This window comes from Lycium barbarum, chromosome 2 (assembly GCF_019175385.1).
Source record: "Lycium barbarum isolate Lr01 chromosome 2, ASM1917538v2, whole genome shotgun sequence".
NCBI lineage: Eukaryota > Viridiplantae > Streptophyta > Magnoliopsida > Solanales > Solanaceae > Lycium > Lycium barbarum.
In genome coordinates this window covers 143,803,844-143,828,413 of record NC_083338.1, presented here as the reverse complement: position 1 = coordinate 143,828,413, position 24,570 = coordinate 143,803,844, and the positions used below count along the sequence as shown (strand labels likewise).

The following is a 24,570-nucleotide window of genomic DNA, read 5'->3' as shown; positions in this document are numbered from 1 at the left end:
TGTATTTAATTTCTAGTTTTGAATTTGAAAATATAGCTGTCGCATAATGGGTGCTTGAGCAATCAGTGGCCTTAATGTAGGTCCGCCACTGATGTTGTTTTGGATTTTGGAAAAGATCATCTTATTATTTCAGAGTAACTTTTATTCGATGAGTGACAATTTTTTCACTGGACATTGTTGGATCACTAAGGCCGACTTGCTCGACAGGTGGGTCTTGCAAGCTCCTTTCTGCCTTTGCAATCAAGGGCCAATCTCTATCCGACTGTCCAAGGAAATTTTTGTACACCTCTGTTACCAAATCGAGGGGAAGCAACTATAGGACCCATATTCTTGGAAAGAGAAGAACTTAAACATCTAAAATCAGCATTTACATTCCAGGGAATAACCAGTTGTTAAGACATCTAATTTCTAAATTGTCAATGTGAGAGATCAAGAATCAGCTAGTAAGAACAGAAGAAAAACTATGATTTCATTGAATTCTAAAAAAACAGTACAATTCAATTCGGTTAAACCAGCATAACTTGTTATGTTAACAAACATAGTTCTAAACTTCTAATTTACAAGAACATGTCATAAGAGTGACTAAATTTCTAGTCTAACTCAAACAAGACAACATGTACAAAATCAGCAAAAGAATTTACAATGCATAAACTCAAAGAAAGAAACTTCTTTTTTTTGTTGAAACAAAAGAAGACTTGAAAAGTCATAATTTTAAAGAAGATAATTCACACGATCAAGATACCTTTTTTTTTTTTTTTTTTTAAATCATGACCAGCTTTTCCTATGGCCATGTTTACCAGTTGGTGGTAATTTATCAATTGGTCCATGCATAACACTTCTTGGAGAAGTTGGTCCTGCACTAACAAGATTTTTCTCACTAAATCTTCTTGTATATTCCTTCTTCCTCTTTGGTTTTCTTGTACTTGTGCTTGATCTTGAGCTTCCAATAGAAGGAATTAAGTACCATCCAATTGAAGTACACATTATTGCAAATGACCTTCCATAAATAGCCAAAAATACCAATATCAAAATTATAGTCACCGGTAAATAAAACATAGGCCTCTTCAAATTTTCCCACTTTAAGTTCCAAGAAACTCTCTTGGGCTCGATTTTTCCTTCTTGACGATCTTTGTCTGCTTCACTAGTCGATTGCTTTTTGGGAGATTTTATTTTTTCAGGGGTTTGCTTATTGTCCTCGATAACATTTGTTGACGGCTTCTTGTCCTTCAACTTTACAACAATGGGCTTGACATCATTGGAATTCGAAAAAACAAAACGTACAAAAGAGATATCATCAGGGCCAATTTGGGAATAAATCCTCTGTTTCTTGTCTTCAAGGACAGCTAAAAGTTCAGAGAATTTGTCAAGGCCTCTGTCTGAATAAGGATTATTTTTGCTGCTAGACCTTGTTCTTGACAAATTCTTTTTTGATCTTTTTGGAGTTGAACATGGGCTGAACATTTCCATATCATCTTCATCTTGATGATGAAAAGATCCACAAATAAATGGATTAACCATTGTATAATACAAAAGGGAATTTTTGTGAATGAAGAATATGATTTTTTTTTTTTTTGAATGAGATATTGACTTTAGTTGTGGGATTGAGTAGATTTATGTTTCAAAGGAAAAAGAGAGGAGAAATGAGCTTTATTTAAGTCTGTTTGGAAGACCTGATCTAAGCGGGAATAGTGAATAGTCAAATAAAAAATAGGGGACTTGACATATTTTATTAAAAAAGGAGGAATTAATAATTCTATAGAAGCTTCATTGAGGACATTGATGATGTTTGACTTTCCTAATTCTTGCAAAAGAGGTAATCCACAAGGAAATTATATGATATTGAATGGTAATAAAATTTGATTTGGTCCAGATCTGACATATTGATACTATCATGTATATATTATAATTATATACATAGGCTTAAAAGCTTAATTTATCCTTTAAGATATTATAATTATTTTTTTCCCGCCTGAAGTTCTTATAATTCAAAAGGCAGGGCCGTAAGAATTGGACTTCCCTCAGGGTTTTTGCTTAAATCCTAAATTTATATTAAAAAATTTAGTACATAAAATAAATATTTAACTGTGAAACAAATAATTAAAACAATCTATGGTGAAATTTTAGTAGTGCAGTTGGTTTCATAGCCTGAACTTTCACCTTGTTATCTCTTTCCCATTTTCCTTTCCCTCCTTTATATATAATTTAAAAAAATGGTTAAAAAAAAAAAAAAAAAACTATTGGTTGGATGACAAGTTAAGACGCCCTAAACTTTACATTTTTTGGTTGCACCTATTACTTATGCAGTTATGCTAATAATATGAAAGGCTTCCACTAATACCTCTAAACTATAAGTTTGGTGGTCTAAAAAATATTCTTTTATTTCTAAAGTAATAAATTTGCTAAATTTTTCAACTTTTTATTCTTATTTCAAACCACACCAGCTTCTTTAAATGTTATCTCTCATTTTATGAAATCATCCTACAAAACCTATAGTTATCGCAATACATAATCGGTGACTAGCTTTGGCAAGAGGATTTTCGTTAGGAATTGACTTTTGCACAAGCTTAATTAACTGTTCTTAAATCATTAGATTAGATTAACCGGGAGAAAAAGTAAATCCTTAAATTCAAAGAAAACGTTTTTTGTTCAAGTAATCCATTTTAACTGTCATAAAATTGATACTTCACGCAAAGAATTTAATATTGCTTCTGGATAGTTCTTTTTACGGCAAAAAACATATATGTACATCGTAAGAGGGTATATTTACAAAACATGACGATATTTTTCAGTTTACAAAATATATCAATAGACTTATTATAAATCTATACGAATTAGGTAAATTAAAAAGAAGCAAATAAAACACATTAAATAAGGTAAGAAAATCATTTTACTTATTTTATCCACTTTTCTCTCTCCATTCAAAATTTAGAGATATAGTTTCCTTATTTTCTCCAACTTTTGCTTCCTTATTTCATCCACTTTTCTCTCTTATTCAAAATTAAGAGATATTATTACCTAATTTTCTCCAACTTTTACTCAAAAAGTCCATTATAATCGGTAATTTTTATGTAAATAGTTCATACACCAAAAAACATATATGTATAATTTTCGTATGCAATATGTATAACTAAATAGATTCTTATAATTTTTATATATGAAATATGTATAAAAAATGGTATGTGTATTTTGATTAACATAAAGTACATATAAATAGTATAAAATCTAATCAAAGTATGTATAAATTTTGAGAAAAATACGTATAATAAACTTGTAATTGATACAAACCAGATTCTATACAAATACAAAGTTCATACACCATAAAATTAATATATTGTAACAACCCGATATTTTCCAAGTGAATTTTAAAGTTACGTCCCTAAATATAGCTTAATAGTTGTAACTAGTTTCATATCATAGCAGGTACTCATTATATCCATATAATATGTATATATATATATATATTTATTGTTGAGAATATTATCTATATGATATAATATTATAGATGGTGAATTAATTAAAAGTAAATTAGTGGGTCAGGCCCACTACTTCACCACTAGTCACGTTAAGGTGAAAGTTAGAATTCAGAAAAATCATTATTCTAGTTATTAGCCTTAAAAGAAAAAGAAAAAAAAAAGAACGAGGGAAGGAGAACCGCATAGGGTTTGCAGTTGCTTCCAAAATATAGCAGTCAAGTGAAAATTCTCCTTGAGTTAAAAGAAAAGCATCAGATATTTATGTCATTAACTTTTAGGATATGAAAATTTCTATGTTGCAGCGATGTGTTGTCTTGTCTAGTGTGATAGGAATGACAAGAATCTATTGAGAGTAAAGGTGTCAACCGGTTCCGTGTAACCGGTTTTAACCGGTAACCGGAACCGGAACCGGAATCGGTATAACCGGTCCGGTTCTAAATTTTTCTTAACCGGAACCAGTTAAACCGGTTTAACCGGAACCGGACCGGTTAAACCGGTTAAAATTTTAAAAAAAAAAAAAAAAAAAAAAAAAAAGGAAAGAGCCGTTGGACTTGGGCCTCGGTAATGGACCGTTGGCAACGGTCCATTTGCAAAAATGGTCGTTGCCAAACAGTCATTTTCTTAATTTTTGGCCCCCAATTTTTTTTTTAACACTTTAACCCCTCCCCCACCCCTATATAAACCCTTCTTCATTTTCATTTCAATTAACTCTTCTTCATCTTTCTCTCAAATCTCAATCTCTCAATTATAGTTACTTTGCAATAATTAGCCACAAAGTCTTATTATAGTTTGAAATTTCAATTATTAATTTTGCAATTATAATATTGTTGGTGGAGTTGGTGATTTTGCAACAATCCGAAGTAGCTTTGGTGGATTTGCAATTCTAGCCGCCTTCGCTTTGTTGGAAATTATTCCGGCAATTTGGTACCTTCGTTCCAACTCTATCTTTAATTTTTGCAATTTAATTCTAGCAATTTATTTTTCGAAATTTAATTCTAGCAATTTAATTCTAGCAATTTATTTTTTGAAATTTAATTTACGCAATTTAATTCTAGCAATTTAATTTGTTGTAATTTATTTTCTTGTGATTTATTTGATTGTGATTTAAATTATTTCTATTTAATAATGTCAAAGAGATTAAGACGTGGTGCCGGTAGTAGTAGTCGTACTGTTAGGGGTGCGCTTAATGAGGAAACATTTGTGGAAGAAACACCTAATTTAGGTATTGATGTTGGTGGAAATAATCCACTTTTAGGTCATGAGGCAATGCAACAACATTTTACCGACACTTTTAATGAAGACTTAGATGATGATGATGATGATGATGAAACACAACCCCCCGAAAATCCTATAGGAGATACAGGTCCTGCACAATCACATAGACCCATGAACCGGTAGAAATTTTAAGTATGACAAGAAAAAAGAACGCGTAGAAATAGCTAAAATGGTAGCTTATGATTGTTTACCATTTTCCTTTCCCTCGGGTTTGGGGTTTGTTACTTACATTCAACGTTGTTATAACCCGTTATTTGAGGGTATTCCTAGAAGTACTTGTAGAGCCGATGTTATAGATTTGTTTAAAAAATATAGATTTTATTTGCGTCATGTGTTTAATTCTTTAAATTGTAATGTTTGTCTTACCGCTGATTTGGGTCTTAGTATTAACCATTTAGATTTTTTTGCTATTACATGTCATTGGGTTGATGACAACCGGGTTATGCAAAAAAGAATTATAGCTTTTTTATATGACGAAGGAAAAGGTCGTCACGATGGAAAACTTTTAGCCGATTCAATGTCTACTATAATGAGATTTTTTAACATTTATAGAAAAACACTTTGTATTGCTTTAGACAATGCTTCTAATAATACAAAGGCAATTGGTCTTTTAAAAGGAGAAATAAAACATCCTCTAAGAAATATTTTTCATGTAAGATGTAGTTGTCACATTTTAAATTTAATTGTTAAAGATGGTCTTATGCATTTTGATGATTCTGTTCAAAAAGTTAGAAATGCTGTTGCATTTCTTTTTTGTAATGCTAATAGGGGAAGAATTAGAGATTTTAAGAATGCTTGTGTGGAAAATAACCTTAGACCTAAGAAAATTCAAGTAGAAATTGAGACTAGGTGGAACTACACTTACATTATGCTACAACAAGCATATGAGTATAGGATTCCCATACAACAAGTTCACAACAAATATAATATTGATAGTGAGGAATGGTTAACTTATAGGCATTGGGAAGATGTTAAAGAATGTATTGAACTCTTAGAAAATTTTTATAATGCAACTCTTGCTTTTTCTAGACAATTCTATCCCACGGTAACCGGAATTTTAGCCTACTTAGCGGAAATAGCTAGAGTTTTACAAGAGTATAAATATAAACCCGATTATCAAGTGGCTATTTTTGAAATGATAATCAAATTTAAGAAGTATTTTTTTCCCATCCCAACTTTATTTATATTGGGTTCCCTTTTAAATCCTTGTTTAAAAGTGTCTTATACTAAAAATTTGGTTAGTCAAATTTATACATTTTTAGAAATTGAAGAGGGAGTTCAACCATCTTTAGCTGAAGCCGATCTCGCTATTGATGATGAGTTTAGAAGAGTTTTTACTCATTATTCTAGTTTGGAAGAACGTGCTACACCAGTTGCTCCACGCCCTACTACTTCTCATAGTAGCAAAAAAGGCTTGTCGGGTTTAAAAGTTTTACATTCACAGCCTACATCTTCTTCTACTGCAAACTTTGATGAATTTAACTTTTATTTGATGCAGCCAAATGTGGATATCAGCCAACTGGATGAGGTGGACGTCTTAGCATGGTGGAAGAAGTACAAGGCAAGCTATCCGATACTTTCAAGAATGGCTCGAGATATCCTTACGGTTCAAGTATCAACCGTGGCTTCGGAGAGCGCATTTAGCCAAGGAAGACAGCAAATTGGAGACCATAGACATTCATTATCCGGCTTTAGCTTGCAAGTACTAGTGTGCATTCGAGATTGGATTAGATCGGAGCGACGCAACCAAAACTCAGAAGCGGAGCAAGGCGAAGAGGAAGAAATTGAAGATTTGATAGCTAGTGGACCGGACCAAATGGAAGACTTTGAAGATATTTCCATGACCGAATATGATGTGGGGGAAATTAACGAAATGGTTCAAAATTGGTGATTTTATTATTCTACTATTTTTGTATAACTCATGTATTATTTGCAAGTTAAAAAAAAATACAACTTGCAAATAAATGTTATCCAAGAATGAATAAAATATATGGCTCATTGAGCTTTCTTCTATTTACTTGTGTTTATATTTTTACTTTTATTAAGTTAAGAATATACCTAAAATATACTAAGAATATACTTAAGTTATATAGTATACTTAAACATATATAAGTATATATAGTATATATAGAAAAAATAGTATATATAGTATATATAGTATATAAGTAAGTATATATAGTATATAGTATATAAGTAAGTATATATAGTATATAGTACATATATACAAGTATATATAGTATATATACTATATATATTAAGTTATACACATATATAAGTAAGTAAGTATACTATATATACTTACTATATATACTTACTTATATATAGTATATAGTACATATATAGTATATAAGTAAGTATATATAGTATATATAGTATATAAGTAAGTATATATAGTATATATACTATATATATTAAGTTATACACATATATAAGTATATATAGTATATAAGTATATATATTATATAAATATATATAGTATATATATTAAGTATATATTGTATATATAGTAGATATGTATATATAGTATATATATTAAGTTATACCTATATATATATTAAGCTATCCTATATATAGTATATATATTAAGTTATACATATATATAAGTATATACTACATATATATAAGTACATATAGTATATATATATATATATATATATATATATATATATATATATATATATATATATATATATATATATATATATTAAGTTATACATATATATAAGTATATAGAGTATATAGTACATAAATATAAGTATATGTAAGTTATACATATATATGTGTACGAAAAGCACTATTCTGTATTGCTGACTTGCTGTTAGTCAGTAAATATTTAAACTTTAATTATAAAATTGTATAGCATATGTAAATATACCTACAATATACAAATAAATACTATAATATATATATATAATACAAAAAAACAAAACAAAAATATTTTAACGAATCCAAACCGGACCGGTTCCGGTTTGAACCTTAAAACCGGTTAACCGAAACCGGTTAAACCGGAACCAGTTAGGCGGTTCCGGTTTTGGAACCAGAACCGGCCGGTTTCCTAACCGGTTCCCGATCTGGTTCCGGTTGGAACCGGTTGACAGGCATAATTGAGAGTAATGATTAAGGGGGTCCACATGATGGTGCTAACATGAAAATTGTAGAATTAAGCATGAAAAGTTGATTTCAAAAGTGTAAAAGTAGCAATTCTCTTGTGCATATTTCGTACAGTGCCTATTTTTTTTGGGTTTCGTCCCTTTCTTCTTTCTTCTTTCTTCCTTTCTTTATTTTTCTTTCTTTATCTTATAATTATTTTCCTAATAATGCCAAAGGGGTATACCCATTATTACTAGCTACACATACATCATTCAAATTATTGATTAAATTTTGCATAGGAAAAGTTAACGTGAGGATTACAGTGTGCTATGAACTGTATCTTTAGTTTATATATATATATATATATATTATATTTATATACAACTGCTTATTAGTGGTACTAAATTACAGTTTCTACCTTTTTTTAAAAAAAAGAATTATGGAATCAAGGTTGGGGATGTTGGGATTTAGTTCTAAACCCAAAAATTATAGGATTAGTTTTCCTAGACTAGTTCGGAATATTTATTTATGGAATTAAATAGATTGAGGCTATTGGAGATTGTTTGAAGATTTGACCCTTCAAGAGAGTTGCGTTCCGGTTATAAGGCAAGTGAGGCTTTAACTCTTAGTTTACTTGCTTTTCATAAAAAGCATATGGTTTGTGTTGTATGTATGCATTTAAACCATTTAGTTCGTGTGAGTGGGCAAGCATGATCTAAATTGGATAATTTCCAAGTTTCTCAAGTAATGACCGTATGAGTCCTTTAGCGTAATTTCGCTTAAATAGATACTATTTATATAAGTGTAAAGTTTAGAAGTGGTATTGAATGGATGTATGTTCCACTTATCATATCTTCAGAGGGGCATACATTCACATGTCCCGTTGATGTTCGGTGAGAGATAGATGCTAGAATTTTAAGTAACCCGGGTAAGATGGGGGTAAATAATGCCCTCTCCGGAAGACGGGGTAAGACATAGACAAATACGTACTATGTCCCGTGAGCATACATTCAGATTCAGTGTATTTCATGTATTGCTCGTTCGGGTAAGATGGGGGTAAATAATGCCCTCTCCGGAAAACGGGATAAGACATAGATAAATACGTATTATGTCCCGTGAGCATAGATTCAGATTTAGAGTATTTCATGTTCTGCTTGGTTGTGCTTCATGATTTTAGCTTAGCTTCAGTGTTTGTATATATTTAATATACTTGTACTGTGTAATTGCTTTTATGCATTATCAGGAACTTCAAAGACTTGCCCCAGGGGTAAGCTGAGAGTGTCGATGATCTTGCTGGGTCTTTTAGACTCACACTTGTTGATGTTGTATGTGTGCAGGTGTGGTTAACGGTGACCAGGTAGTCGATACTTGATTCATTCCAGCTTTGTTCAGTCCAGTTCAGTGGAGGTGAGCCACCATTAGATCATGGCGGCCTCTTCTTCTTTAGTTGACTTAGTAGTATTCCGAGCTACGTCTCGTACTTTTATATTCAGACTAGTATTTCCATGACTTAGACATTTTATGGGGTTTATGGGCAAGACTCAGTATTTGTATTTCGCTTCCGCACTTTTCTTTATATTATGAGACTTTGCGTATTATCCATTTTATTCGTTAATTTTCGCATGATTAGCTTAGAGGGTTCGCCTTATGGGTAGAAGCTCGAAAGGTGCCCGGTCACGCCCTGAGTGTCAGATTTGGGTCGTGACATATATATTAATTTTTATATGCAATATGTATAAATGTATAAATTCGTTATAATTTCTGCGTATGAAATATGTATAAAAGTTGTATATATATTGTGATTATGATAAAGTGCATATAAATTATATAAAATCTAATCAAAATATGTATAGATTATGAGAAAGTATACATGCATAATAAGTTTTCTGATTGATACAAACCAAATTTCATCCACATTTCATACACATATCAGTTTTCAACATTTTTAAGACTAATTGATATTGAATTTGTTCGCATTTCATACACATTGTGTCGCATATATCTAAAAAATGACATATAGCAGACTCCATACACATTTCACACATACATTAGTTTTCAACATTTTTTAAAACTGCAGTTTATATAATTTATACAGATTTTCAAAACACATAATGATCGTATATATCTCAAAACGATACAAATCAATTTTTATATACAATTAATACATAAGTTAGTAATCAAAAATACTTTGTAATATTGATTTGAAAATTTATATCTGGAGAGAAGATGGATTTTAGGTATGAAAATGGTGTCTATCATAGAGGGAGAAAGAGAGAGAGAAATATTTTTAAAAAGAAGAAGAGGTTGAATGGTAAGTATCCTAAAATTAAGTCCACATTTAAAATCAGATTTTTTTCCTTAAAAAAAGCCGAAAATCGTGGGTATCCCATTAAACTCTAATCTGGTATACTTTGTAATTTTGTTGGTATGTTTTGTAAATAAGAAAAAGTATCATTATGTTTTGTAATATAGAGTCTTAAATAGTTATTATTAGGTCATAGCCATAGGTGGGGCGTGTTGGACTAGGCGGCATGAAATTAAATTAGCATCCATTAATTTAAATTTTTAGATAAAAAGAAATAAATGTGAAATAGGCCATCAACATAATCGCAATAAATATTTCGCTAAATATTATTAGATAGAGGAAACTGTTGCGGAGCCAGGTGCCGCAACGTCAAAAAATTATACATATATATACACACACATAAGTTTCAATTTTTTATTTAAATGTGTATATATAAATAAAAGATGTTGAATCTCCTTAGCTTCTTCATATGTTTACTTTTCATGTTTTGAATCCTCTTACTGAAATATGAGCTCTGTCACTAAGAAATAATATCATCTTTTCTTTATGTATACAGATGAAATTTACGAATAGTTTGATTATTTTTATTCATTGTTATCTTTCAGTTTTATCGAGTCTAAAACATAATTGAACATATACGGTACAACTACCAATTAATTTAAAATAAGTTAATTGTGGATGTCATTAATCCAAGGGACCAAGGCTATTGATGACATACTAGGCAAGTGCAGGGCCCTCCCTAACGGTCTAGCCGCCAAACGAGGTTGTAAGCTCAAAAAGTAGTACTAGTGAAGTTTTAATATCTAAATATTATATATATATATATACACACACTATATTTACACACATTTATTATGGGCTGTATTTGCATTTTATCACAGTTTTATACCTCAAATTATTCGTGATTTTAAAAAGAATGGCTCTATTGTCTTACCTGATGTGCCACCACCACTAGTATTCGGGGATCATAAATGCACACAACAGTCATTGGTATGGAAAATACTTACCCGCACAGTTGTTTAAATCAATTCTATATAACAGATGTCTTCACAAACATGATAATCATAAAATCATAGCTAATTATTATAGATTTTTACCTTAATTTATTATGGTTGATAAATTAGTAAGATATGGCTTAAACACGCGATATGGATAACTTTTATTAACGGGTACCTCAAGGACTCACTTATTAATGAAAGCAGAGTTAGTTTAAAAATTTCATGAGAACTAGTTTGCCTTATATTAGTGCAAGGGGACTAGTGAGTGGTTTACGAAAATTGTAATATTTGGAATATTGTAATTATTTTTTTCTAAAAAGCTAATACTCAAAGATGAGATCTTGTTTTTGGACATGGAATATATTGACAACTTATTTGTAGAATCTCTATCTTGTTTAGGATGTAAATAAAAATTTAATAAGTAACAATGGAAAACATATGCAAAGTCTGAAGCTGAAACTCCTCTTGGCCACAAAATAAATGAGACTGGAGGATAGATTCATTGAATATTAATAAGACACGATAGAACTTGTGTCACGCAAATATAGACAATTAAAGATGATGACACTGGAACAGATTCATGGTGCACAAATCGTAAACAAGATTAAAAGGAAGAAAGGCAATCGATCTGTTTCATGTTATTGAATTATCATTAAACATTTGTTATAAAATATATAATTTAATTTTTTATGTGTGATTTAATTATATAAGTATTTTTGCATGTTCATTCGGGGAGGTAAATTAACAATTTCCCACGTCTTATTCTTCTTGATAATAGAACTCTATTGAATCCAATTTGAGATCCATCTCGGTCCTTTTGAACCGATCTTCCAATCTAAAAGGGTTCAAATTTATCTAGAAGTATCTAAAAATGAGAGACTTTATATACCATAGAACTTAAACTCTTTAAAGAAAAAAGTGTATATGTGGAGATGGATCCAAAATTAATCATGGTCGTAGCCGCTAGCTCGTCCAAGTTATATCTAGAAGCTCCATCTCCAAAGAACTCATTAATGAAAACTTGACTCGTCTTCATTCTCTTGGCCCATGTGAATGAAACTGATGAAGAGCATCTAATTATCTATCTGGTACATTCTACGAGTGAATACTTTATTAACTCTCCACTCCATTAATTGTGCATTCTAGAGGTGAAGACTTGTAAACATTGAAGGAACATGTGTTATATTTTGTAGGGAAAATGTCCAAATTATATACCCCTATACTATACGATTTAGAGTAAATACACCATCCGTTAAAAAAGCGGTGTGTTTATACCTTTGCCGTTACACAAGTGACTCAAATATATCCTTTTCGGCTGACAAAAGTAAAAAAAATTGATTCGAAATTATTTTTCTGATTCTTTGTTATTACAATAAACTAATTGGATATAATTTACTTGAAAAGGTGGTCAGAACAATTTTTTATTTTTGCAAAACAACTTTAAGTCAAAGTGAAAAAAATTAACTACAATATATAACCAAACTATTTTTGTAAAAGAAAAAGGTTGGAAAAAAAAAGAGCAAAAACTTTAAAGAACCAACGGTCCCTTATAGAGTACTTTAGTGTTTAGTGGTTCCGTAGGCATGCTTAGTTATTTCTTCAAACCGAAGCGTTAACAATCAATTACTGACTAACCAAGTAATAGATATCTTAACGGTTTTATAATGATTTAACATATCACATTTCAACATACCGATAATCAATAAGTTAAACCCGATGACCTTTAAAATAGAACCGACCGACAAGCAAACCTACAATCAAGAAGTCAGAATGGAACATATATCAAAAACATCGTCGACCTATAAGAAAGTATTATGTAATATAAGGACCTAAAATATCAAAATTAGTCTCATTACACAGTGTCACACATTGAACTTGCCTAACTAAATATAATTATTCAACTTACATATCTAATCATTTTGCATTTAAATTTGTGTCGCTCATCATATACAGGTATGCTTTAGTATAAATAAATTATTTTAAAACGTTGTACCCATTAGCATGAAATACACGTGCAACGCACGTGTCCAGACACTAGTATCCTTCTATAAATCTCCACAAATCATTTTCGAAAGTTTTCTTTTTCCCCAGAATCCTAAATACTGTCTATGTTTACGAAAGACAAATTTCACATTTGAATTGACAACTCATTAATTTTGTACTACGAATTATTAGCTTTTGAAATGGACAGACAGAATAATTTTGCATGCATGGTGTGGTATTGGATGATTAATTAATTAGAATTTACAATATTTAGGAAAATGTATATTGTTTCAGCTTATTCAAACATTATCCAGAAAGATAAAAACAATGACTTGTTTGGTTTATCCTTGAATATAATATTTGGCTTCAATCAAACATTACTGCAGGTTATAAGGAAATTAGTAAGGCATACGTTGAAGAATTGAATCGCAGGAAGCACGTGATTTTGAAAATACAAAGTACAAATTGCCATACGAAATATAAACCGAGATAACTCAAAATTACTACTAGTATATGTAACAGGGGATTCAAGTTTGATTTTTCTCTTTAATTTGGACCGCTATACCATCATAACCTGGCATTTTCGCTAGCTAGAGCCTTTTTTATCCCGTCACAAGGAAGTTTAGTACGCTCACCATTTTAATTTAAGTGTCTTAGTTTCACTAGACACTTTAGAAAATTACAGAAGATTTTTGAATTTTGTGATCTTAAATTAAAGATGTATCTATATAAATATGTATTTATATCAATAAATGTCTTTAATTTGAATTTTGTGGTCTTAAACATATTATATAGAGAATGTTGAGATTAAAAGTTACCAAATATATTATGGCATATTGTTTGGAAAAATAAGAAGTAAAAGATCAGTCATATGGATTGATCATGATCATAGCAACTCGAACAAGCTATCTAGAAACTTCAATATTTCCATGCACAGTGAACTGATGAAGACCTCATTTATGAACTTAATTGAGTCATGCATGCATCTTCATTTATATGTTGGCGTATATTATGTGATAAATGAAACTGATGAAGAGCATCTAACTAATTAAGATCTGATCTGATCCATCATATATACATTCTAGAAGACAGGACTTTATTAACTCGATCACTACTCATACATTCCAGAAGTACTGAAGATATTGTATACGTTGAAGGAACATGTGCTATTTCTTTATTACTCTGCGAGCTCTCTTTTAATTTGATATATGTATATGATTGAAGGAATACTCGCTTGGTAAGTCAAGGTTAAGAGAAAGTCAACTCGTGACACTTTGGACACAAATTTTTCCTTGGGATTCGGTAGAAAGCAAGAAATTCTGAAAATCAACATAACATACTTTAATTTATAGCAGTGGCGGATGTAGCATTCTATACGGGGTTCAATTGAACCCCTAACTTTCGATGCGGCGTATAAATTTGTGTGTAAAAAATTAGTAAAATTGCAATAAATAGTAGGCATGAACCCATAACTTTTAAAACATAATGGATTCAAGCTAAATCTTAAAAGATTGAACCCATAAAATTTAAATCCTGGATCCGTCTCTGAATTTTATAGTACTCCTATATATGTACTACTGTAATATTATAGGCTTCTGGGAGTGCATTAGATCGATCGATTTCTTCTAAATTATTGTGTCACAAAATAGAAAAATAAACCAGAGAAAGAGAAAGGAAATCAATTAATTTTCAGTTGTACATATTAGTTTGTCACTGCACTATGATTTTGAAAGAAATCCAAGAGTTTCCCCATTATATATATTGTGAAAGTATAAATAAAAATTATAGTCTAGCCTTTCTGATTTTACGTTTAAAAAAGAAGCAACGTGCTTTGTCAGAACTATTTAAATGATGATAAAACCCAATTTTTCAAGATTTCTAGAAAGGATGCCCAAAAGGTCCTCTATGGATTTCCATATTTCCATTTACTTGATTTTTTATCAAGGTACACATTTGCTCCTTTTCTACATGTATCCGTCGAGCACACCCTCTCAATCTTGCATTTACACCTATTTCCTTCTCTAACTATTCTTAATTTCTTATAACCTAATATTAAGCATCTATGTTTTCAAATTATTCTAATTATATTATTAATTATAGTTCTCCTTTGCGTCACAGCTAGCTCATGCTGCATACCCCACCTTGAAGAAGTTGCAAAGTGAAATGAAAAGAGAGCTGCTTTGTTTATTCATTTTGTTTGGGGCCTTAAACTTTCAGCATTATGCTTTCGTTCCTTTAATTACAATACTTGTTGGGTTCACTGAATTATTCTAATTTTAAGAAGGGGAAAGAAAGAAAAAAATCTCGCATTTAAAGTAGCATATCCAGAACGAGGTTTTTTCTAGAAGAGTTCACAATTGTTCTAATTTATCAAATATGACTTGGAGCAAATATTTCCTTACAAGTAAATTATTCAGGCATATGATATATATGGTACAAACGACGAGGACCGCTAATAGTTGTTAGTCCTTTTCACTATTTTAAATCATTAGTCCTTGTTCAAAGTCTTCGTCATTCACTTCTGCAGCTGTATACTGGCACGTACCTAGTCAACGACGTCAACCATAGAACCAGCCCCCAGAAAATCAAATAATTAACCTATAGATATAATAAGATCAATTAAATCCCTAGGCCTCTTTTGTAGTTAATTAGTTCAAGAAATAATACGTACGTGAAAGACGTGTGAATAATCGATTTTCAAGTGTAACCAATCAAATATTGTAATTGCCAATAACAGCAAAAAGTAAATCAGAGCACACTTGAAACTTTTGTGGTTGTAATTTTATCCGTATCACTTAAGCTTTATGATTCAGATCACGCCAAAAATCATTCCCTCTTCTTGAATTTCTTTCCCTTATTACACTCTAAGATGTTGTCTTATCTTTAACAATAGTAACAAATTAAATCTTCATCTCAAAACTCTAGGAACCACTACTAGATATTTCGTTTACTAGTTTACGTTAGCATAATTGAAGGTTCAATGGTGTTAAATATGACGATGCAAGCAATAAAATCATAATTCATGAACAATATAGGTACTAAGTGCAAAACATCCTTGTCAAGAGATCCAAGTAGACTTTAATTTCTCTCTTTAATTTAAGTCACTTATCAGGGGAAAAAATATCCTCATTGACGAAAACGAATCATCCCCTTGAATTTGTGGTGTGTGTGGATAGTTATCAAAGCTGAGATAAGGGTTCGGACATGGATTACATTTTACATCGGCCTACATATTTGGAAAATTACAAAGAAAGAGAAAATTAGGTGAAGTCATGGTCAATTTAACTGTTCTTGTCTTGTACCATGTTAAATTTTATCAAGTATGAACATTCTTCAACGTTTTCATTAGTAAGGCATTTCGTTGGAAATCATTTGAAATTCTTTTTTCGGCTTTTCAAACTCTGCGTTTGCAAAGTATTTGTTAATTAAAAGTAGTACTGCGTTACTTTAGGAAAAGAAATCAAATTCTTTAAAATTTTGAAAAACTACTGAATTTGAAGGCACAAACACTACAAAAGGTCCTTATTATTATAATTTGATGTAATGTTCGTAGGAAATGTGTTTACTATGACTATATATTATGTCATCTAATTTAGCTCGTATATAAATTCTATTACAAAGAATGTGTTATTGGTCCATTTCCCTTCTAGAAAAATATAGAATTTCTGTCCAAAGTCCTAATTAATTTCAGACATTATACATAACACACTCCTAAAGAACACCTCATAAATTGCAAAAGTGTCTTGTTTTTTGTTTTATTTTTTCCTCTCTTTTTCCTCACGGTGAGTGAGGGGGAAAGACGTGGGTGTCGTCACTGATGACATTTTGGCCAAAACCCTCCAGTGCAAGTCAAGTAAATTAAATCACCGCTAATCTTTTCTACACTATAAAATAAATAAATCTGGGCTTCTGGAAGCGAATAAGATCTCAATTAGATTATTGTCATAACAATTAGAAGAGTGTGTGTGTGTGTGTGTGTGTGTGTGTGTGAGAGAGAGAGAGAGAGAGAGAGAGAGAGAGAGAGGACGAAATGAATTTTATGGTGTTCATATTAGTCTGTTACCTTTCCTAATGTGTGTGTATATATATACATATACATATATGTATATATATACTAAAAGAAAATACATGATGCCATTTTCACTGCCAATTGCAGCCCTCTTCCAAGAGTTTCCACTTTAATCAAAAGAAATTACAGAAAAGATTAAGAAAAAAATATTTGCTAATCTTTCTCGTTGAGTTTTTAAAAGAAGTGTAACATTTCTTTTGACAATCACGAATTAGGATTCATCATAGTAAGAGATTGCTGGTCTATTTACTTTTGTGTTTGGGCCTTAGAACTCTTTTAGCATTTGTTCTGTTCTGCTTGTCACTGAATGTTCTAATCTTGAGGTTGGAAAACAAGAAAAAACTTTCCAAGTAGAAATGCCATACTTGGAACTTCAAAAGTTTTCACAAATGGAAGATTGAACAACGTCACCAAAACACTGCCCAAAGAACCATCAAATTAACGATTATGATCAACCATCAGTGCGAATGCTAAGGCCCTATATGATCATGGAACATGCACATTGTATCAGATAATTGTAAGGAAGTGTATATGTTTTGTTGTACAATTGACGGCCGCATAAAAAGTGACCAGGTGTTCATCTTTTAGTACAAAAAAGAAAGTTCAGTAATGAGTAAATACATGCACGCGCAAGAACAACATGAGGCTTGCATCCTACCATCATTAGGATAATTAGTTTCTAAAAGATAGCAGTATTCAGAAATAGTCACAACCGCGCAATTCCCTAGTGGACCAACTATTTTGCATCACTGCTCCTTGTTATATCAGAGTCTTCATCATCCTTCATGTATTTCTCCTGCACTGCCGCAACTGTAAATTGGATTGTCAAGGTCAACCATGGGAACCAGCCAGCAGAAAATCAAACCTTGTACTACAAAATCAATCAAATATCTTTCACAATGTATATTCCTAAAAATCGCTTTTTGTTTATGATATATGAGGAGTGAGGACCAGCAGAAATAGAGCTAACGACTGACAGGCCAAGATAGGAAAGTACAAGCAAGTGGTTCTGGACTTGATTTAAAAAATTGGTTTTGGAACGTGTAGAATCATGAAGAAATGAATAAAAATCTCTACTTCCTTATCAGTGCCAAATGAATGATCTACAACTCATAAAATCAGTGAGTGCAAGTAGAAGGAAATAAGACCATGTAATTTTGCCTGCCTAACTTTTGAAATTACGACTTCAATGAATGGCGTCCATTTATATCTTAAACGACAATAAAAAGGATATCTGTAGTAGTCCCAATCAACAGGACCAACTGCAATTTTGCTGAATTCAACAGCACTTGCATCTATGCCAGCGAATATGTATCCATTGGTCTTGTCAATTAGTTTAACTAGATTCCCGACGCTCTCTTTATCCTGAAATGGTAAATAAGCTCAAAATTAAACCATGTTGAATATGAGTACAGAAGATATCTCAAAGCCATAAAGTTGACACTCTCAATCACATCATACCTGGATATCTAAAGTCGTGAAGTTGACGAGTCCATAATCTTCTATCACTTCACAAAGTTCCTTTGTAAGCTTTCTGTAATTTTTAATCATCAGAGCAAAAACACTATGTTTAGATAAAAGATCCTTAAACTCTCCGCAATTGTTTTGTATCAGATAATGGACGATGTTTACATAAAATGATCCTTTCTTGGTGATTTGATTAGGTCTTGTACTATGATCACAACCACCTTCCGGAACAAGATTAGTGAAAGGAATGCCTTAAAATAGAGACGATATATAGACAACTAAACATAAAAAGGAACACAAGAAAGAACACCATTCCCCTCCATTAATTTCTGCCAAAGGTAGAGCTCAAGCCATTAAACTGCACAACATTTACAAAAATATTACACTCACTCTTCAAAATTGGAACAGTAGAGCATCAAGTTATTCATTCCTAAAGCTTGTATAAAAACACTGTACTCAGCCAAAAAGATTTCCTAAAATCTCTGTCCTAGTAGCATAAGAACATCCAGAAACTACCCTTGAAAAAATCCTGCTTCATGGTTACTAAACAATAGATTCCTTTAGCTTGATGAGTAAACATTTAGATAACTTACCACAAAGTAAAGACAAAAGTGTATTATTGCGCCGGCAAGAATTAAGAAGAGTTGAAAAACAAAATCATCATTTTGAGGGAGTTCTCTTAAGTGAAGGATTCAAGCACCTGTACTTAGCGGAGCGAGGATCCTGACCAAGCTCATACTGCAAATAAGATAAATCTTGGACATCTGTGTAGAAATCCAGGTTAAAAGCTGCAGGAACAAGAGAAATACAGAATAAGCACTCCATAATAGCCACAAATACCTGTAACTCTAATCTCCAAAATAATGTTCCAAAAAATATGAACCGGACGAATATGATGAACTAACCTAGCTTTCCATAGCTTTCAATAAGATCAATCTTAGACAAGACATTGACATGAGGAAGCTCCAAGTGTAACATGGTTGACAACGAGAGGAGCAACGCACTCACATATTTCCCAGGATCACTGCAAAGATGAGCATCGACTAAATGCACTGCAGTCAACTGCATTAAATAAACCAAGCAATGAGCAATTAAATCTCGATAGGAAGCATAATACTGAAGGATGAAATAAATGAGATAGTTCTGAAAAAGGGACTTACCCTAAGATCTAACTTCTTTATAAGAGTCATTATCACACTCTTTGCATTTTCATGAAGAAAAAATAGTTCTACCTGACCTGGTAAATCAAAGAGAAGATAGTGCTCTGCAAAATAAATAAAATCAGAATAAGCTGGGGTGACGCTCGGAATACTGCAACTTCCATATAAGACATCGAGTAAACTGTGTCAAAGAATTTCAACGAATGTGCTGCATCTTCAGAAGTCAAGGCGCCTCCAACAACTTTATCTAAGAATGCCCATGCTAAACAAAAACTCCATGCATTAACTAACTAAAAGAAAGCAAGCAAAGCATTGTAGTAAAGGAGCATACATTGGTAGTGCTTCTTTAGCCAAGCCTGACCAGATGTGTTACTGCTCCATCACATTCAATGAGTTGGTTCAAGTTTAGATTGATAGAAAGCGTTATATTTAGTGTATACCTAAAATCATCAACTCTCTCAAATCTAAATGTAAAATGTACATGAAGTGACAACGGCAGCTCCAAGCCACTGGCAGAATAGGAAGGCAGTAATAGCAATAAGTACACTGCCTGTTGGTACTGAATGAATTTTCCTTTTTGCTGGCGTACTCACTAAAAATGGAGGTTGAAGTGTAACCTGATAAGAAGGATGTAAAAGGGGGAGTAGAGAAGACAATGAACACGTTGGCTGACAGCAGAGATAATGTTGCATTGATGCAGAAAGACAGCACTTCCCACACAGATATGAATTTTTTTTTATTTTTTTTTTTGATAAGGTAACGTAGATATGAAACTTTGAGGCCCTTAACAAATTGTCCCTTCCCTTGTTATACTAGATAACACTAGAGTAGTATAAACGCTTCCATGAAGGAAGGAACCTAAAGTCAATTCCTTTTGGTCTTCATTGGACCAATGATAGTGTAAACAGAAGTATAGATTGATGTCAGTAAATTTTCTAAACTACCAAGCATAGAGCTGCATTGATCTCAGCGAAAATTTACTAATCTTTAGATTGAATTGTAACAACCTTTAAGGAGAGGTTTTAACTTAGACTCTAACCAGTCAATATTCTTCTCGAGGAAGTCCATGCAATATACAAGCCCTACAGAAGAATAAAAAAGCTATGAGTTAGAAAAAACAAGTAAGCATCGGATAATAACACAAAGGAACGAAACCTTCATTATACATATTGACAGGAACTTTGCACCAAAATAGGTAATGGAGGTAGCCTGTTGTGAATCCATATCGTATTGAAATGGATAATTGGAATTTCACATACAGATATAAGAGTTCATCTCCGAAGTATTATAAATTCCCCAAACTAGTAATCAAATCTTCCAAGGGAAGAAGAAATAAAAAGGAAGAAGGAGGGGGGTTCCACAATTCATCTAAGCAACTAAGAAATACAGAGACAACTTAATAGCATTGCCCTAATGGATACTTCCCCTAGTATACATAGTCATCTTGACACATAGTGCACATGCTCCTTTTAACTAGGGTCCCAAAGGTAATTCGACAATTTCCCATCCATGTCCTCCCATAGATTAGTTACGCTCATAACATAGCCCCCGAGTCTGAAGCAAAGTATTGTACCGGTACAGGGTTAAATAATATGATGGTGGCATCCACATGTTTAGAAACCTGAACTTATTATTAAATAACTGGCAGCAGACTAGTCTCAATAGAAGGGAGAACGTAGACTTACCTCCATTTGGACCAAGAGAATGTTCAGCCATTACATCACTCAGCTTAATTAGATCTTCAATATTCACAGCACACTCATATCTTTATTAGATAAGGAAGAACCTAACCATATAAACTGTTTTCCTATTTTATTATACATGAACAATCTTCTTGAATTAGACATCAAAATATGTAATTGAGACACTGTCAAAGAAACATAACTTAAGTGGATACGGTAAAGCATCATTAGCAGGATCCAAATTGATTACAGCAACTTTCCTGCAATTTAAACAATCAAGAGGGATTATATCAATGTAAGTGATCAGAGCACAATCAATTCAAACGTCTGCCGCCAATCTCTGGCAATCCAACTACCTGAACCAACTACATGGACCCAATACATCCATTCCACTCTAGTCTGGTCCTTTCTTCCAATATTAAGGACCTTGTTTGGCCATAAAAACTATTCACTTTTTTCCAAAATAGTGTCACTTAATTTTGAAAATTAGAAATCCAACTTGAAGTTGTATTTCAAATTTGGAAAACAACTTATAACCTGTTTTCCAACTCACTTTTGAAGTTTTATTAATTTAAGAAGTACATTCAAACATCAACATTATTCCAAATATTCTTTATAAAAAGTACAACCAAACACAACTCCAACTCCATAAACTCCAAACAAAGTGAAAAATATTTGTAATCTATGCCCAAACACCTACTAAGTAATTATCTTTTACTCTTCTCCTTACTGACTAAGAAGTCTGTAACTACACTAAAAAGTCATACAAATAAAAAATAACCTGTTCTCTTAAATCTTAGAACCATGAATTACTAGAGTACCATTAACACTCACAATTCATAATCTTTCTTGCACATGATACAAAAAAATCAATCAAAGAACCATAAAAATTTGTTCTTTATAACAAAAAAAGTAGAAACATTCCAAGAAATCATAGAAGATTGTATAAATAAGCAAAAAAAAAAAAAAAAAAGATTGAAATATGTTACCGTCCAATGAGTTGAAGGAACTGAGACATGCCATTGCAATAAGTAGTTTTGCCTGAACCAGGAGGACCAATAACTACTTGACCAAACACCATTCTTCTAACTTCTAATTTTAAGATATATTCAATTTGAGAAGCAACACAAAAAGGAATTATGATCCTCGATGGGAATATACATTAACTACTAAACCCCAGGCCCAGCTATGGGTTTTAAGAAAAGGCAAAGAAAATAATTAGAATTTCTCCAAATTTCTGTTTTAAAGGCAAAATTGAGATGGAGAAGATTTTGATTTTGTGCTGAAATGGGTTGAGTATTAGGTTATTTGGGCTGTGATTTAAAGGGCTTAATTAAGAAAGTGGGCTTTTTGGTTCCATTGGGCTTCTATTTCATGCTATGTAAGAAATCTTTTTTTGGCGCGAAATGTCCCTCGAAAGGGAGTCCGAAACCAAAATGCCTCAAAAAAAAACATTTTGAATCAAAATACCTCAACAAAATTTTTTTTTACTAAAGTACCTATAGCGCAGTATTTTACTGCGCTATTGCACTAACGGAGACGGACCCGTTAAGTCCTATAATGCAGTAAAATACTGCGCTATACGAAATACGGTTTGACCTATGACGCATGATTTTACTGCGTTATAGGAGACAAGCAAACTCCTATAACACAGTAAAATCATGCGTTATAGGCCTCCACTATAACCCGATTGGGTTTGATCGGCTGGGCAGTGGCTTAGGCCACTGTTCCCTTTTTTTTTTTTTTTTTTTTGGTTTAATTCATTATTTGTTAAATGTTTATGAATTGTTAATTTGTTAAATGTTTATGCATTGTTAATTTTTTATATGTTTGTGAGTTGTTAATTTGGTTAATTAGTTATGAATTGTTAACATTGTTAATTTGTTATATGTTTATGAGTTGAATTTGGTTAATTATTTATGAATTGTTAATGAATTTTTATTTTGTTAATTGAGTATTTGTTAAATATTCTTTATGAATTGAAAGAAGTTGATTGGTAATGAATTATTATATTGTTAACATTTTGTTTGGATGATTGTTATGTATTGTTTTGACATTTATCGTATTATGTTGTATTATACAGGACCAAATCAGTGGTTACATAAAATAGAACCTCTCGTCGTTACATAACAATAAAATTAAAGTAGCAATCAAAGCAAACATTTTATTTATACTAACAACATAATATAATACAATAGGTAACAACCATCCAAACAAGTTGTAAACGATTATGAAATGTTAATCTATACAATTTTAAAAGCATGAATATATATGTTAAATAAAAAAAATTATCTTAAAAAGAATAGTTAAAGTTCTTCTTTTCATAAATACATAATCTAACGATAAAAATGTAAAGTTTATAGGAAAATATGTGGTCGACGAATATGAACTCTTAGTTTAATTTTATCGTAGTTGTGTTGGCTATTTGGTCAACTAAAAATATATCACATATTCAAAATAGAGTTCCAAACAAATATTACTGCTAAATTTTGATTAGTTAATATAATTTATCTTTCATTTCAAGAATAATGACTAATTTAGTTTGTACAGACCGGACTCTTTCATGGATCCGAATGTTCCCCCTGGGGCTGATGATCACCCGAGGCCCGCTGTTCACCCGAGGCCCGCTGATAGATCAGTATTGTCTTTACAAAACAATCATAGGTCAGAGTTATTATGGGCCGGTACTATAGGGATATCTACTAGGCTCCGTCCCCGTAGGCTGCAGAGAGCGTGGACTCTTTTACGCGAGCACCCCCCACACCCTCGCGTGTTGGAGATATTGTTTCGGGGCGGCATCTACCGTTGCGTGTCCGTTGGTCGGGTAAAGCATGATTGGGCGCTCATCACGACCATGGTTGAGCGGTGGAGGCCAGAGACACATACTTTCCATCTTCGCACTGGTGAGGCCACGATTACACTTGAGGATGTAGAGGTCCTCTTTGGATTGCGGGTTGATGGAGAGCCACTGTACACTCAGTACGAGCCTCCTCCTGGTCGGACGTGGGTGACAGAGTTGACTAGGCTCACCCATTTCGTGCTTGATGCCGCGGCCCAGATATCCGGAC

General features: G+C 32.2%; 2 protein-coding genes across 2 annotated transcripts; both read right to left on the bottom strand.

Annotated features, from left to right (window-relative positions):
• Positions 1-629: 629 nt before the first annotated feature.
• Positions 630-1,665, bottom strand: LOC132623228 (uncharacterized). The gene has a single exon (XM_060337964.1). The coding sequence runs from the start codon at positions 1,516-1,518 to the stop codon at positions 766-768; it is 753 nt and encodes a 250-aa protein (XP_060193947.1). The 5' UTR covers positions 1,519-1,665; the 3' UTR covers positions 630-765.
• Positions 1,666-17,676: 16,011 nt separating this feature from the next.
• On the bottom strand, positions 17,677-22,771 carry LOC132627766 (GPN-loop GTPase QQT1). The gene is made up of 10 exons (XM_060343342.1): positions 22,492-22,771; positions 21,718-21,762; positions 21,506-21,585; positions 20,828-20,902; positions 19,821-19,924; positions 19,566-19,722; positions 19,361-19,448; positions 18,655-18,727; positions 18,428-18,558; positions 17,677-18,005 (listed from the first exon to the last, which is right to left on the bottom strand). Exons 1-10 carry the CDS (start codon positions 22,581-22,583, stop codon positions 17,930-17,932), a joined length of 921 nt encoding a protein of 306 aa, XP_060199325.1. The 5' UTR covers positions 22,584-22,771; the 3' UTR covers positions 17,677-17,929.
• Positions 22,772-24,570: the final 1,799 nt, after the last annotated feature.

Coding starts and splice junctions, on each gene's coding strand:
- LOC132623228 (XM_060337964.1), bottom strand. CDS start 1,518: ATGGTTAATCCATTTATTTGTGGATCTTTTCATCATCAAGATGAAGAT.
- LOC132627766 (XM_060343342.1), bottom strand. CDS start 22,583: ATGGTGTTTGGTCAAGTAGTTATTGGTCCTCCTGGTTCAGGCAAAACT. Junction 21,586..21,717: donor CCTGCTAATGATGCTTTACC/GTATCCACTTAA, acceptor TATCTAATAAAG/ATATGAGTGTGCTGTGAATA. Junction 19,925..20,827: donor GTTAAAACCTCTCCTTAAAG/GTTGTTACAATT, acceptor TTTATTTTGCAG/AGCACTATCTTCTCTTTGAT.